At 39.6% G+C, this 14,227-nt stretch overlaps 1 protein-coding gene across 4 annotated transcripts; it reads left to right on the top strand.

Annotated features, from left to right (window-relative positions):
• The first annotated feature begins 1,030 nt into the window (after positions 1 to 1,030).
• On the top strand, positions 1,031 to 6,179 carry LOC103469612 (uncharacterized). 4 transcript variants are annotated; one of them, XR_001776529.1, is made up of 4 exons: positions 1,031 to 1,106; positions 3,123 to 3,734; positions 4,980 to 5,116; positions 5,341 to 6,179. XR_001776529.1 is itself a non-coding variant. In XM_017304354.1 (4 exons), the coding sequence occupies exons 3-4, from the start codon at positions 4,990 to 4,992 to the stop codon at positions 5,547 to 5,549; spliced, it is 336 nt and encodes a 111-aa protein (XP_017159843.1). In that variant the 5' UTR covers positions 1,960 to 2,079; positions 3,123 to 3,734; positions 4,980 to 4,989; the 3' UTR covers positions 5,550 to 6,179. The 4 variants fall into 4 exon arrangements, 1 of the variants encoding a protein (XP_017159843.1); XR_001776530.1 differs by lacking the exon at positions 1,031 to 1,106 and adding an exon at positions 1,267 to 1,629; XR_001776531.1 differs by lacking the exon at positions 1,031 to 1,106 and adding an exon at positions 1,960 to 2,074.
• The last annotated feature ends 8,048 nt before the right edge of the window (positions 6,180 to 14,227 follow it).

Raw genomic sequence — 14,227 nt, 5'->3', positions numbered from 1 at the left:
GTTGTAAATCTCAAGTCTTGTTGCTGTTAAAGGGTTATTCATTGAGGTCTAGGTAATTCATTTGGCAATAAACATGGAAATAAATTATCAAATCATTATCAGAAATAAATCTGATAATGCCTCATCAGATTTTATTACTTTGACAGCTCTCAAATGAAATTGCAAGAAAGGCCAGCTCAGGTTTGCTAACAACTAGATATACATGCCTAAGATGTTTTTGGATTCTGTTCCAAGGGTTGTTAAGCATTTTCTATTTCAATATAGCTTTAAAAAATCGCATATATCTTGGTCAACTGCTTAGTTTCAACACAAAGATTTAATTTAAATGTGCACCAAATGTTTTAAGTACATGAATAAAAGTCACAGCTGGTGCCTATACAGTGTCGAGATTTTCGCACAATTATTTCCAATGGGCTGGCTGCACAGTGGCGCAGTTGGTAGAGCTGTTGCCTTGAAGCAAGAAGGTTCTGGGTTCGATTCCCGGCCCCGGTCTTTCTGCATGGGGTTTGCATGTTCTCCCTGTGCATGCGTGGGTTTTCTCTGGGTATTCCGGTTTCCTCCCACAGTCCAAAAACATGACTGTCAGGTTAATAGGCCTCTCAAAATTGTCCCTAGGTGTGAATGTGTGTGTGCATGTGTGTGTGTCTCTGTGTTGCCGTGACCCCGCCTCTCACCCGGAACGTTAGCTGGAGATAGACACCAGCAACCCTCCCGATCCCACCAAGGGACAAGGGTGTAAAGAAAATGGATGGATATTTCCAATGGTCATTGAGGGAGTGGAGAGGTACATCTTGAATAAGTCGTCAGTCTAATACAGCTGAGGCAAATAAATAAATAAAGCAGCAAAAAAAACAAAAAACTAAAAAAACCACAGAAATCATAGATAAAAATAGGATGTGCAGAAGCTCAAGAAAAGAAAAAAGTTACATAAATAAATTGAAACTGAGTCAAGCTGAGAAAAGGAAGTAAATGTATTTCTCCGTAGCTTGGCGCCACCTATCTGTCACCCCGTTTAAATCACTTTTTTTTTTTTTTTTTTTTCTTTTTTTGATTTGGGCCGATTGGTGCTTCGCGGGGGTCAGGCCTGCCTGCAACTTCAGCTACAGGTAAGAAATCAATTCCGATGAAGCCCCGATGTTAAGATAACCAATTCATTTTTATTTTAAAATGATCATTTCTGTTTCCCGGGCGCTTAACCCGTGTGATGGTTGCCGCTTAACGCGGTAACTTTTGCAGCGAGGAGTCAAGTCAGTCAATCAGAGCGCTACGGTTAGCTAACGGAGGCATGCTGACGCCAGCGCGGTAACGTTGAAGTCAGCTCAGACAAGGAGGGTTTTGTTTTAGTCTTCTGTGCACATTAAGACCGTCCTAGTGCAGTCTGACTCCAGCTCAATCTGAGAGGGTTTTTTTTTTTTTTTTACCTTTAAGCGCGATTTAACCCTGATCTGCATCCAAACATAAACTTCGGAGAAAGTCTGAGGGACGCATTTTGAAAACAGTAGCTAGTGCTGGATTCAGAGGAAATGGCTGCAAAGTATGACGGATGTGTTCACAAAACAATTTAAAATGTACTCTAAAGCTGCTAAATGTCGGATATATTTCTAAATATCAGTACCTAAAAAAAAAATAGTAAGTGAATTTCAGTTATACTATAGTTTCGGTCTTTTATTTCTCCAGCAGGTTTTAAGTTTACTTTTACAGAACAGAACATTAAAATACTATTAATCCTATTGAAAAGAGAAATTTTAAACAGAAGTGTCAGGCTTCTGAAAAAGTGTTATAAATTTGCTGCAATCAGTACTTGGTCGGGGCTCCTTTTGCATGATTTGCTACATGGATGTCAATGTTCTGCAGAGGCCTGTTAACGTCATTTGATGCAGGTGTGTTGGAACCAGGGCGGGACCTAAAACATGCAGGATACCTGCCCTTTAAGACTGACTTTGAACAGAACGGCGTGGCTCGGTTGATGTGCAATGGAAAACCAGGTTGTTTTGATAGCCGTCTTCAGGTCAACTGCGTTGTTGGGTCTGGGTTTTCTCATCTTCATCCTGAATAGATTCTCTATGAGATTTAGGTCTGGTGAGTGTGCCGAAATGACTAAGCGACCAAAAATGTTGGAACTTTTTCCCCACAATATTCAACAAATGTTTTTGAGCAGAACTTGTACTAGAGTCCTGTAAAAACTATTTGCCACTCACAAATGTCTGCTGTTTTGCTACTCTTAAGTGTCAGGTTATCAAATTTCAATTTCAGAAAAAAGATAACCAGATGAAACATAAAAATGCAGTTTTCAAATGAAGGGAAGCAGGCCATCTAAATACTGGGCTTGACTACTGCCCATCCTGTAGAATCAAGAAACCACCTAAATAAAAGTTGTTTCACAACATGAAGTCGGTTAGATTGGCTCCAAAACGAAAAGAAATTAAAGGAAAAATGTAAAACGTTCATATACATCTAATCTGGAATAGGTTAGAAAGCCATTTGTAAACCAAATGGAATGACTGAAGACCCAAGTTGGGGGTCGTCAGTCATTCCTCTGAAAATGGTCACTAACTTAACTGAACATGAGAACAAAAAACAGCCAAAAATGAAAAATCTGACTCTTCAGCTGCTACGTATGCACAAAAGGGTGATTCTGAGAGCTTTTTGCTTTGGAGCATTTTTACGGATATTCACAATAATTGATATGATCATTTTTTTAAATATAGGAATGCACCAATATTAAAACTCGGGCTGATATCAATACTGCTCGTCAGGCTGACATTCGATATTTTCTGCTATTATATGTAGATCCCTACTTCTTTGACGCAGCTGACATTGCCTCTGTGCTTCAGCTAAACATCCCACAATCCTGCGCTGCATTATTGTCACACATCCAAACAAATGCCATGACCACCCTCCTCCTGAAACACTAACTAGATTCAAATAAACTTTGTCTATTAATGTCACAGCAGTTTTACTTATCAATACCGATATTTTAAGAAAGTCCCAAACGGCAGCTGACACTGATTTTAATGCTGATGTCCTGCATCCCTTTATTTTTTAGGTTTTTGTAATGAAGGAAATAAAAAGAATATGTATTGTTTACGACGTGTAATGAACCCTTTAACCTTGTGTGACAGGTGACGTGATGCCTCAGTGTGAGTTCAGACTCGAGTGCGAACCAAAGGGAGCTCAGCACAACACCTGTAGGCCCGACGATCTGCCCAACGGTCACATTCCTGATGCATGTTGGGTTAAGAGGGCAAGGCGCCGACATAGAGCCAGCAAGAGTACTAATGCTGGCTCTCTGGACCGTACAGACGGGAGTACTAGCGCTGTGTCTAAGAAGAACCCCTGGAAACAAAAGGATGCTTTTCACCCGTCACGAATGGTACGCCAGCTGGAAGATGGAGAGTTGCAGATGTGCCTCGGTACAGCACAGCCAATGGCCACCAACATGGAGCCAGTGAGAGTACTAATGCTGGCTCTCTGGACCGTAGAGACTGGAGTACTAAAGTTGTGTCTCCGAAGAACCCCTGGAAACAAAAGGATGCTTTTTCACCTGTCACGAATGGTACGCCAGCTGGAAGATGGAGAGTTGCAGATGTTCCGCAGTATGCTACGGCCAATGGCGCCGCCAGGTTTGGTGTCAATCCGTACTATAAGCCTGAACAAGCTGCGCCAGATCCCAGCTTTCCTGCATCCAAGAAGAAACGAAGCAGAAAGAAACGCTTCGGAAACAAGAAGAAAAGGTACGCCAAGACTTCTTCTGTCAGCATCGTTGACTGAGGAACACGTTTAGTCAGGGCTGCTGTGTCTTTTAGGCAAATCTCCACAACATAAGTGTTAGCTTTTGCATGGCAAACGTACAGCCTCTTTTAATATGATATGCCACCTAAATGTGTCTGGTGTGGGTAGACTGCAACACAGTCTTAAAGTAGGGCTGAATGATGCGGCTGAAAAATGTGTCACAATATAATCTTTTCATATCAGTCTATTGATAATTAGTTGCTGTTTTTTTTGTTTGTTTGTTTGTTTTAAATATCTGAAATGCATCCAAACCGATGACAGTTTTAAATGTTTCATCCAGTTTTCACCCCATGCTACTGTTTTTATTTTTAAGCAGTTATGAGGCACAGTGGCAAAATCTTAAACTGCTGCTGTGCATGTTACACAGCAAGTTGTTGCCAGGTAACCAAAGAGTAAGTGAGTTGCTAGGTTGCTAGGCAGAGTAAGTGAGCTGCTAGGTAACCAAAGAGTAAGTAAGTCCGTCCGTCCGTCCTTTCCACCAACCTTGCTTAGCTGGCTATGAGAGGTTGAGCAGTTAGTCTTTCCTCTGCCTACATCCCCCAGAATGCTGTTTTTTGTTGTTTTTTTTCTAGATCAGAGTTCAGTGAAATTGTTGAATATTCTTTCAGACATATTATTTGATATTGATCGTGTTTATTATGATGTCGATTATTGATACTATTTTGTCCAGGCTGTAATAGTTAATGTTTAAGTAATAGTTTTTTGTTGGATTTTTGATTTTGCCGTCTCTTTCAACCAAAGGACTCAGCCAGGTGTACTTTCTAATGGACAGAAAAACAGCAGACGTGGTCAATAGCAGCAGGAACTCAGAAAGTAATGTCAAAGCATCAAGGCAGTTTTACATTCTATGGAATTTATAACAGTACGCATTGGTAATTTCAACAATGCACCCTTTAGTGACCGCATCCAGGAAAAAACTCAGGACCCGTAAGCACTGAGCCAGTTGTATCATGTTGTACTGTCGTCGTTTCCAGTTTTTTTTTTTTTCTTTTCTTTTCTTTTTTTTGACAGATTCCGGTTCAATTGTCCTCAAAATGTGAATTTCCCTTTCTTGCCTATAGACTTTTAGGTGTTTGCTGTTCAAAACATCTCCAAATGCATTTAGACAAATGTGTTATTTACATATTCAGACCTCAAAAGAGGACCTACAATAATACTGAATCCAACAACATGGGTCTTTTTTACAGAGGTGCGGACATGACCTTTCCAGAAGGCTATAAGCCACTTCTGATGTCCTTGCAAGAGAAGGAAGACTGGGACGAAGAGATCCAAGATGTCACTCTCAAAAAGAGGGTGGAGTTGAATGTAGTGACCGTGCCTTATGGTAAAACCGACTTTTACTAACTCCAGAATCCATTTCTCCATCAATGTAAAGTATAATCTCTACAAACGGAGAAATGATAATATCGTGACGGTAACAGTGTGTCAGACCTGATCAGATGTTCCACAGGAAGTAGAAAAATCTGTTGAAATTATGAAACTAAATTTTTTTTTTATTTCAGAAGAGTGCTTTTTAAGGCCCTGACTGGCTCCGTGTGCCTTCTGCAGGTCCGGAGGATGTGCTCCACTTCTCTCTGCAGGATTTGTCACTTCGGCAGAGCAACATGGCCGATCCACCGGTGGCGGCTAATTACAATCCAGCTGTGCACCACGCACACCCGATGCGATGGCGCCGCTACCGCTTTGCCACTGAATCAGAGCAGTTTGCAGACGCCGAGGAGGAGGACGAGGAGCCAGGCGGTAGTCGCATATCGTAACCAACGTCTTATAAGACCTTGGTGCTTAGCGTTTTTTACAGTTGTCCCTATGCAGGGATCCTGGAAAGTAGCTGTGAATAGAATATTTGTCATGTGGTCTTGTTTTTCCCACGAATACGGCTTTGTTTTCATAAATTAAAAGGTAAATATTTACTTAAATTTCAACATCAAATATGTTAGTTGTCTTAAATTATAAGATAGCATAAGTTGTATGTAGTTTCTTCTATGTTATATTTTATCTGATTGTTTGTTTTAGGATTTTAGTTTTTTTTGTTGTTTTTAAATGAATCATTTAGAATATTTAGCTTTAGCCTTTGTGGTCTTAAATGTTTTTAGTTGTCTTCCAGACTTTGTTGTTCTGCTATATTTTGTGTTTTTATGTTTTTAAATATAAATGTAATAGTTTTGTTTTAAATGGCCAAAAGACTGCTGAGGATGTTGATGGTGGATCATTTAAGAAAAAAAATCTCAAAGTGTCGTTTATAAAATAGCATGTTCATCAACATGTAGTTGTAGTTTGTATTAATTTAATAGTCAAAAAAGTAAGCTTCGAAGTGGAAGTATGGTTTATGTAACACCAACAAATCAGCTTGTTCATTTTCTTTGCCAGAATAAAAGATTTTCCTCAGACTTCTGTTCTCTTCTTTTTTCTTTTTTTTTTTTTTGCCTCCACATTATGCTTTTTGAGCAAGTTTTGTGACACAGATTTAGATTTTCACAAACTTCAGTTCTTTTTGCCGCAGTGTGCATAACTTAAATATTTTTTAAGTGTTTTTTATTGAGAAACGCTTGTAGTTTATGCAAACCGGCAGTATGACAGCATTGACCTTTCTTTTTGATTCACTGGATATAAGATTCTGGTCCATACCTGCTCAGGTTTGTCTCTGAAACATGAGCGTTTCATTTGCCAGCGATTGCATTTGCCAGCAGCTAGGTGGTGCTGTCGGCGCACGAGTAGATTTTTCTGAGAGCTTCCACTGCACCTTGGGGAGTTCAATGGGTTCACTCCTAAAGGCTTGAGAGGCACAGGCTCTTACTTGCACGCTGCTCCCCCCCCCCCTGTTCTTTAATTCACATCGCAGCTTACAGTGGGATTGCTCCTGAGCAGATCAAGGCAGTCTCATGATTGTTAATCGATAACCTTCACAGACACCGTGTCACGACTGGATTGAAACTGTGCTTTCTCTACTTTACTCTGTTCGGACTCAGAATTTTAAGTAGCTGTGTTGTTTCAAGTATGAACAGATAGACTGCAGCATCAGATCTGTTATCAAAGAGTCTCGACTGCTTTTGATCTACTCCACCCTTTAACATCGCTTCCATTGCTGGTGTCACGGGCAAGTGTGACTAGAGGAGCAGAAACGATACGAAAATGATAGATTGATTTTATAATCTTTGCATACTTTCACACAAAAGTGGCTGTAGGGCTGGGGTCAAATTGTCACTCATATCAGTGTTGTAGTGTAGGTACTGTGTAGTGAGTTTAGAGCCTGATGTTTGATGTCTCTGCTTTAGAGTCTTTGTCCTTGGGTAGCTTGCTGACTTGTGGCCTAATTGCTAGGAGATCTGACACTATTAGCACAGTTTTAGCATGCAGTAGACCCCTGCAGAGGGAGCTCTACAACCAGCACATTTTGGATTAGTCTTGGCATCCAACTCCTCATCCATGCAATACCTCTAAAGTAGTCAAGTCATTCTGTCAATTCTCTACTGAATTATTACTTGGTCATTCTAGCACAAGACTATGCTTTGATCTAAGCCGTGATGCTGTTGCTCAGGGTTTTCCATCCTGCTGTAAGGTGACCCTTTGCCCCAGACTCATTTTTTATTTTTTTTATTTTTTTTGCTTCCTCTAACATGGGGCTGTCCTCAAGGGCCGGTAGATGTTTTAGATGACTCTGATCCAACACAGCTGATTTAAATGGTTCCAACTTAGCGTGTCGATGCTCTGCAGAGGCCTGCTGGCAAGCCATGAGGTGTACTGAACCAGGGAGAGAACTAAAGCATGCTGCATGTCTAGAGGACTGAATTGGACACACCTGTTTTAACAAGTTTACAAGACAAGGATTGTAGCTCCAACCACCTTTCCATCAACACTGACTGGGTTGATTGGCTGGTTTCTGTTTTTATTTATTCCTCATATTTCTGATATTTCTAGGAATTGCTGGTTGATGACGACATACACTGTTGGTACTCTCATGTTGCATGGACTGCTGTTGATGTTGTTTTGGCACATTGTACTGTCACTCGTTTTCAGAGTTCCATCTGTGTTTTACATTTTACTGCAGATGATCTACTTTGTAAGCCTTTCACATCCTGAAATCACAATCTCCTCTAAAGGAGAGTCTGCGTTTGTGACTAATAACATGTATCCATGTGATATAGATTAATGTGCAATGTACATCACACGTTAAAAGTGTGACATAGATGTTCTTTCCTTTGACGTGAAGTCAGCTCCAGCTGTTTTCACATCCATGTGACAAGTTTTTATTTTATAGCTTCTCCTCATAAACGTCTCCTAACTTACCCTCCTCCAGGGACACTCAAGCTGTACACACAGCCCATCTGTTAGTGATTGTCACTCGAGTTCAGTTTTTGCTATGCAAGACTTTTGCAGGTTCATGAATCTTGATTAAGCGGCGTTCAGAAAAAAAAAAAACAAAAAAAAAAGTGCATCTTCTCCCTGGGGTTCGAAAGGATTTCCCTCAGAGTCCTGGAAGTAGCTGAAGTAGTTCTGCTTTCACATATTGTTCGGGGTGGTATCAGAACTCCAGAGTTGAGAAACACCACCTCTTGTGCATGTTTTAATCCAGTTGTATGAAACCTCCCCTGTATGACTCCAGTACATCACGTTCTGTGTTTGAATAAATACACTGATGCACCGCAGAGCTGAAATTAGCAGGGTCACTCGGCATCCTCGCTGCCACATTTCGCTTATGCAGCTTTTTATTACAACCCAACTACAGTGACTGACTTGTGTAAGTTATTTATATAAAAATGCTCTGACCTACCTGCACTGTGGTAATGTAGTAGTTGTAAAGTTTTCCCATGCGTTGATGGTAATCAGCTCCAGATTTTAAAGCCTCATTTCCCAAACGTGAGTCACCAATTTTGTCTGTTTCAAGTGTGACTATTCATTTATTGTCCTGGCAACATCATGGTCTGTTTGGTCCAGCACATTAAGAGACTCTGGAAACAGGAAGGAGGTTTGTGGTCAGCTCAAACTCCAGTCGCTAAGCAAATCACACATATTCCGCTTGTGCGCTTTGTTCTTAAAATTGTGGTTAGTTCACCTCCAGGGGCCCATAAACCCATACGGTGCTGTGAAACCTCTATTGAATTTCTTTTTAATACTCAAGTATTTCAGATCAAACAGATTTTAATATCAAAGACCCTGAGCAAAAACAAGGTGGAATTTTCAAATGTTGATTTGATTTAGTTTAATGGGGAAAATTGCAATGAGTGTTTTAAACCGCTGCAGAGGAATTCCAGCACACTCTTCTTTGCTGAATAGTTCGAATTAAGCCACACTGAAGAGTCCGTAAGCATAAACAGCTTGTTTATAGCCATGCCTCTGAATCTCAGTCTCATTTTTAGTCTGGACTTTGACTAGATCGCTCACCAAAATGACCATTTTGTGTGCTTCAAATTATTAATTGAGGACTGCTTTTCGAAAACCTCTGTTCAATCTGACTGAGCATGAAAATAATCAACATTTTTAGACGCGTGTGTAAAGCTGACAGAGTCATAAGCAACACAGGCTTCTCCAAAGAACCGACTCAGTAGACTGAATAGAAATGGATGCTACACTTTTTATTTAATAAAAAAACAGGTTTCCTTTCATCCCACAACTGTGCACTACTTTGTGTTGATCTGTCCCTTTTGTTTAAGTGATAAAATGCTTTTATAGGGAACTCTTTGTCATCTAGCTTTTTACACAGCGGTATCTTTGCAACCAATAAGTTACAAACCTGTTGTTTTTTTATTTTTTTTAATCCAGCACGATTTTCACATGAGAACTTCACATGGTTTAGTTTCTATTTAAATCACGCCTGAATTAGAATCTCCAGATTTTTCTGAACGTAGATAATTGAAACATCTTTCCCCAGGTTCTTTGGAAAACTGTATTAACTGATAGTGGTCAGGCCTTGTGTCTGTTCAGTTGAAACAAAAAGCCATTTTGATGCACGGTACTGGAAATCTCTCATTTGCCCTTAAACAGTATCCAGTGTTCATCACAGCATCCCTGCACTATTCTTTAAATGACCTCCCACAGTGCATGATACATGGTACAACCAGTTCAGAAAAACAACTTTATGTTTTTCCTTTGCTCTGTGACTCACCTCCTGTCATGGCTTTTCCATTTGTCTTCAACACAGTTATTCTTTGCCTTTCTGTCTTTCTTTCTTTTTTAACTCATCTTGCGACAGCTTGTTGGCAAGTGCAGAATAAATCTGTGGTGGGCTCCGTATAGTCAGAACTAACCAGTACAAAAACCTAGATAAATGTTCTGTTTTGAAGTTTCTGGTAAATTGGAACCATAGCATGCAGACGGCTAGTTGTTAAAATTGGTAAAAGATGGAAACTGCACTGGGCTTTGGGAAGGCAGCCTCAATTAGCCTGTCTCCATGGCAGATTTATTTAATTTTGGTTTTTTTTATTTGCTCAGTGTTGGCAACATTAAACAACTTCTGGGAAATTCTTAATTCTTCTCACTTTCAGGAAATATTTGTGTTGTTTTTTGGGGGGTCAAATGTTATTTAACAGACCCCTTGCAACGTCCTTCAAGATCAATATATATTTTACTGGGATTTTGTGTGATGAGCCATATCAGAGAAAAACAGAGAAAAAAATCAATTGCAATAAATTGCCTCCACAAGTTACCTAATTAGTAAATAAAGTCCCTCTGTGTGTGTTTTTATCTCAATGTAAATCCAGCTGAAGACTTCAGATGCTGGTGAATATTAGGGAACAAAATGCTAAAAACTTAAGGAAATGCTTTGTTCTTTGTTTTCTTTTGTTTGCTTTATTGGACTCCTGAGCTAAACCGACAACCCAGGGAAAGAGTTTTTATCAAAAAATCAGGTAAGAGGCCCATGGTAACTCTGGAGGAGCTGCAGAGATCCACAGCTCAGGTTGGAGAATCCATCAACAGGAAACCCTGTTGGTGATGCACTGAACAAATGTGAGCTTGGCAAGAGGAAAGCCACTGTAGTGATGTCAGCAAAAAGTGATAAAGTATAAATTCAGGGGACCCAATGCAAATGGATGCCACTGTCTTCAGACTCATTTGTGTTTCTCCTAATGAAGAAACGTTGCACCCTGCTGACACTGGCTTGACCTAATGGGAGAAGAGTCAACATACAGAGTTCAAATATTTGGGGGGAGAGTTCACAGAGGCTGTGGAAATAGCTGGCAGAAGTGACTGTACTCTAAAGGTTGTGACGGCCTTGTGACCAAGACATTTGTTTCTTCACGGTGATGAAATGTAGAGATCACGCGAGGCCGTTGCTCCTTATTTAAACCTCCTAACCCCAAGCCGCAGTTTTTCATATTTACTGGTGGTTGTCGCAGTTATGTCTTCATGTGCTGGTGTTTGTATGTGGATTGTTCTGAAAGGCATCATTGCCACATCTGGTGAGCAGAGGAAAGTGCTGCTGAGTCAGAGTGATCGAAATCGAGACGCGTTTGCCCGGAGTCAAGTTTCCACCATATGGTGAAAATGTTGCACTCCCACTTTTTTACTGGTAAAATTCACTTCCTGGCTGTCACTATGATGTTATTGCAGGACGTTTTTGCTGAATGACTCACATGAAGGGACCGTTGAGAAAACTTGCTCTTTGACTGTCCTCTTGAGTTATACACACCCATCTCCAGTCTCATAAAGACAAATAAACGGCAGCGCATAAATTACTCATGTTCACAGCTAAGATGAAAGGGAAAATAGGTCATTGTGTGGTACAGACGGTGCGTTTTCGAATGTGCGATGACTGTAAATCCTCTTTCGCTGCAGCGAATTAGATATATCTAAGCTTAGGAACATTTTAACATTGTGCAAAAAACATCTAGACGGAATGTAAAACGCAGCTAAACAGAGGTTTATATTTTAAGAAGCAAAAAAAATTTATTTATATGAAAAGAAAGTTAAAGATAGATTTCTAAGTAACTGGTTTAGTCTTGAAATTTAACAGAATCTCAAACTGACATATGTTTTATGCTGATCAAATTAATGAACGCCAACAGAATAAATGATGTCAATGCCACCTCCCTAAAAGTTTAGATTATAGAAAAAATATTTAAAACTATTTAGAGTATAATAAGAAAAGTCTGCTGTGCATTTGTACTCTGCTAAAATACGCTAACTGATATTTTAGCAGCATGTTTTGAATATCAGTTTGTTTCTAGCCTAAATGTTGCCCAAATGTATCTCCAGAGGCTTTGTTGTCTTAGTAAACGGGAGATTAGATTGTTAATTTTAGACGAAGAGCATTAGGAGAGGAATAAATAATTTTTGTCTTTCTTTCTTTCGTTTCTCATATTTTCTTCCACTAAGCCCAAAATGATCTGTTTAGTGTTTTCCAAAACCAATGAAATAGTGATCTGGAAGCAATCTTCTTCTCTGGTTACAATTACAACCCCTTCAAGCTAAAGGGGCTAAAAGTTCTACCTTTTAATTAAGCACATTATCCAGCGTGGAAAAATACCCACATTAGGAAATAACTTTTTGTTAGTTTTTTCCTTTTTGGGGGAAATCACAATTAGTACCACTCCTAAAATTACCAATGAAGGAAATGGAATTGTACAATTTTTGTAAAACATTACGCACTTCACTTTTTTTTTTTTACGTTGATCAGATTGCGTAGAGTAACTTCTGATTTGGACGGGTATTTTTGCAAACAGACGCCCGTTTCTCTTTGTTGCAAAGCCGAGAGGATTTAGGTGAGGAAGATTCTACTTAACCTAAACTCGTCCGCATCTACAGTCACCACAGTACTAAAAAATGTTTAGTTACATCGACAATTTGGGGTCACAGAGTTTCAATCATAACTATTAGATGTTATTTATATTCAAACTGGTTATTTAGGCGCCTTTTCTGCCCCACTGTGACAAACATAAATATGTGGATTTTAGATTTTACAGGGATTTTATCTGTTCCTGTTTGGTCAGAGAATTCTTTGAGTTTTTCAGCTACCAGGTAGGTCTGGTATAGAACAAGGGGTGTATATGTACAAAACCTTTTAATGGCTGCTGCTTGGTAAGGTGAAGAATCTGTGATGCTGTGGGCCAATTCCTCTGCCAAAGACCCCTGGATGGCGTAACTAATTATATATTTTTAACAAAGCTTATGATAAAATCCACACACGCGGGTCAACAAATTAGCTTTCTTCCATGACTATCTCATCTCCTAGATCTAAACTGTATTAAAATCTGTAAAAGCTGAAAAGAATAGCACGAGGGAAGACCCATGACTCTGGTCAATCTGCAGATCAAAGACCCCCTCTCTACAATCTGTATGCTCCAACCTTGTGAAATGTTATAGGAGATGACTAATTTCTGTCATCTTGGAAATAAAAAGGGGGCTTTCAAAGTCGTCACAGCAATTAAATAAAAGGACACTGTTAATTCTGTTGAAATGGAGTTGTGCCCTATTTCTTAATGTAGGAGTTTTTACCTTCTGCGTAAATGTTTTAAAGTAAAAGCTTTTTTTTAGCATGCAAGTGTAAAGGACATTGCCTCTTTGTGGCTGTGAACTTGCCCTGACTAATATTTTCCTAAACCAGCTGAGCTTAATAACCCTTATCATCCTCCCCCTCATAATCATCATCCTGTACCTGGAGTGTTGACCAGCTGTTCTGGCAGTTCCGTCAATGCCTCTTGCCCTCTGTCTCTGTGCCACCGCTAATGTTTTCCTAGAATTCCTCCCTGCAGGGAAGCAATTTTTAGCTTCAAAAGTTTTCCTTGGACATAACTTGATTGCCGTTATTATTATTTTTTACATCTGAGCTTTCAGGACCATCCATACATGATGGTTGTGTCATGAATCATTACTTGCTGTTACTTTATGTCCCTCAGATTGAGGCAGATTAAGGGACTGATACCCACATAAAAAAGATAACAATGGAAGAAATTGGTGAAGGTTAACTGACTGTAGACTTTGGTTCAGTAACCAGAGTTTGGTTCAGTAAAAAGCCTTTTTATTTCTTATGTTGATAAAGCAGTAATTCGACTCTCTGGTTCTGATCAATACTGTCATGTTCTTAGTGTTTCACTCTGCCTCTCTGACTTTCTGAAACGTCAGCACATTTCTTCTTCCCTCAGCTAGTCTCACATTTTTTGTAAGAAATAAATATTGGTGCTATTTAAAATTACTAATTTGAATTGATTTTTACAAATTTGCAAAAGCCACATTTGGCATTTGGTCAGGGAGTCAGCAGACAGCCTGACTAATTTAGCAGCTAACTTTGCCTTGTCTAAGTAAGCAAAAAGCTAGACTGGTGTTATGTTGTTGAAACCTATTACAGAATTCACCTGGTTTTTATTTTTGCTTTAGTGTATGTGACAGAAAAAAACAGTACGTGTTATAGATAACATAACTGATGTTTTAGCAGTATCCATCCATCCATCCATCCATCCATCCATCCATCCATCCATCCATCCATCCATCCATCCATCCATCC

The sequence above is a fragment of the Poecilia reticulata genome, linkage group LG1, assembly GCF_000633615.1.
Source record: "Poecilia reticulata strain Guanapo linkage group LG1, Guppy_female_1.0+MT, whole genome shotgun sequence".
NCBI classification, from domain to species: Eukaryota; Metazoa; Chordata; class Actinopteri; order Cyprinodontiformes; family Poeciliidae; genus Poecilia; species Poecilia reticulata.
This window is presented reverse-complemented; position numbering and strand designations above follow the sequence as displayed.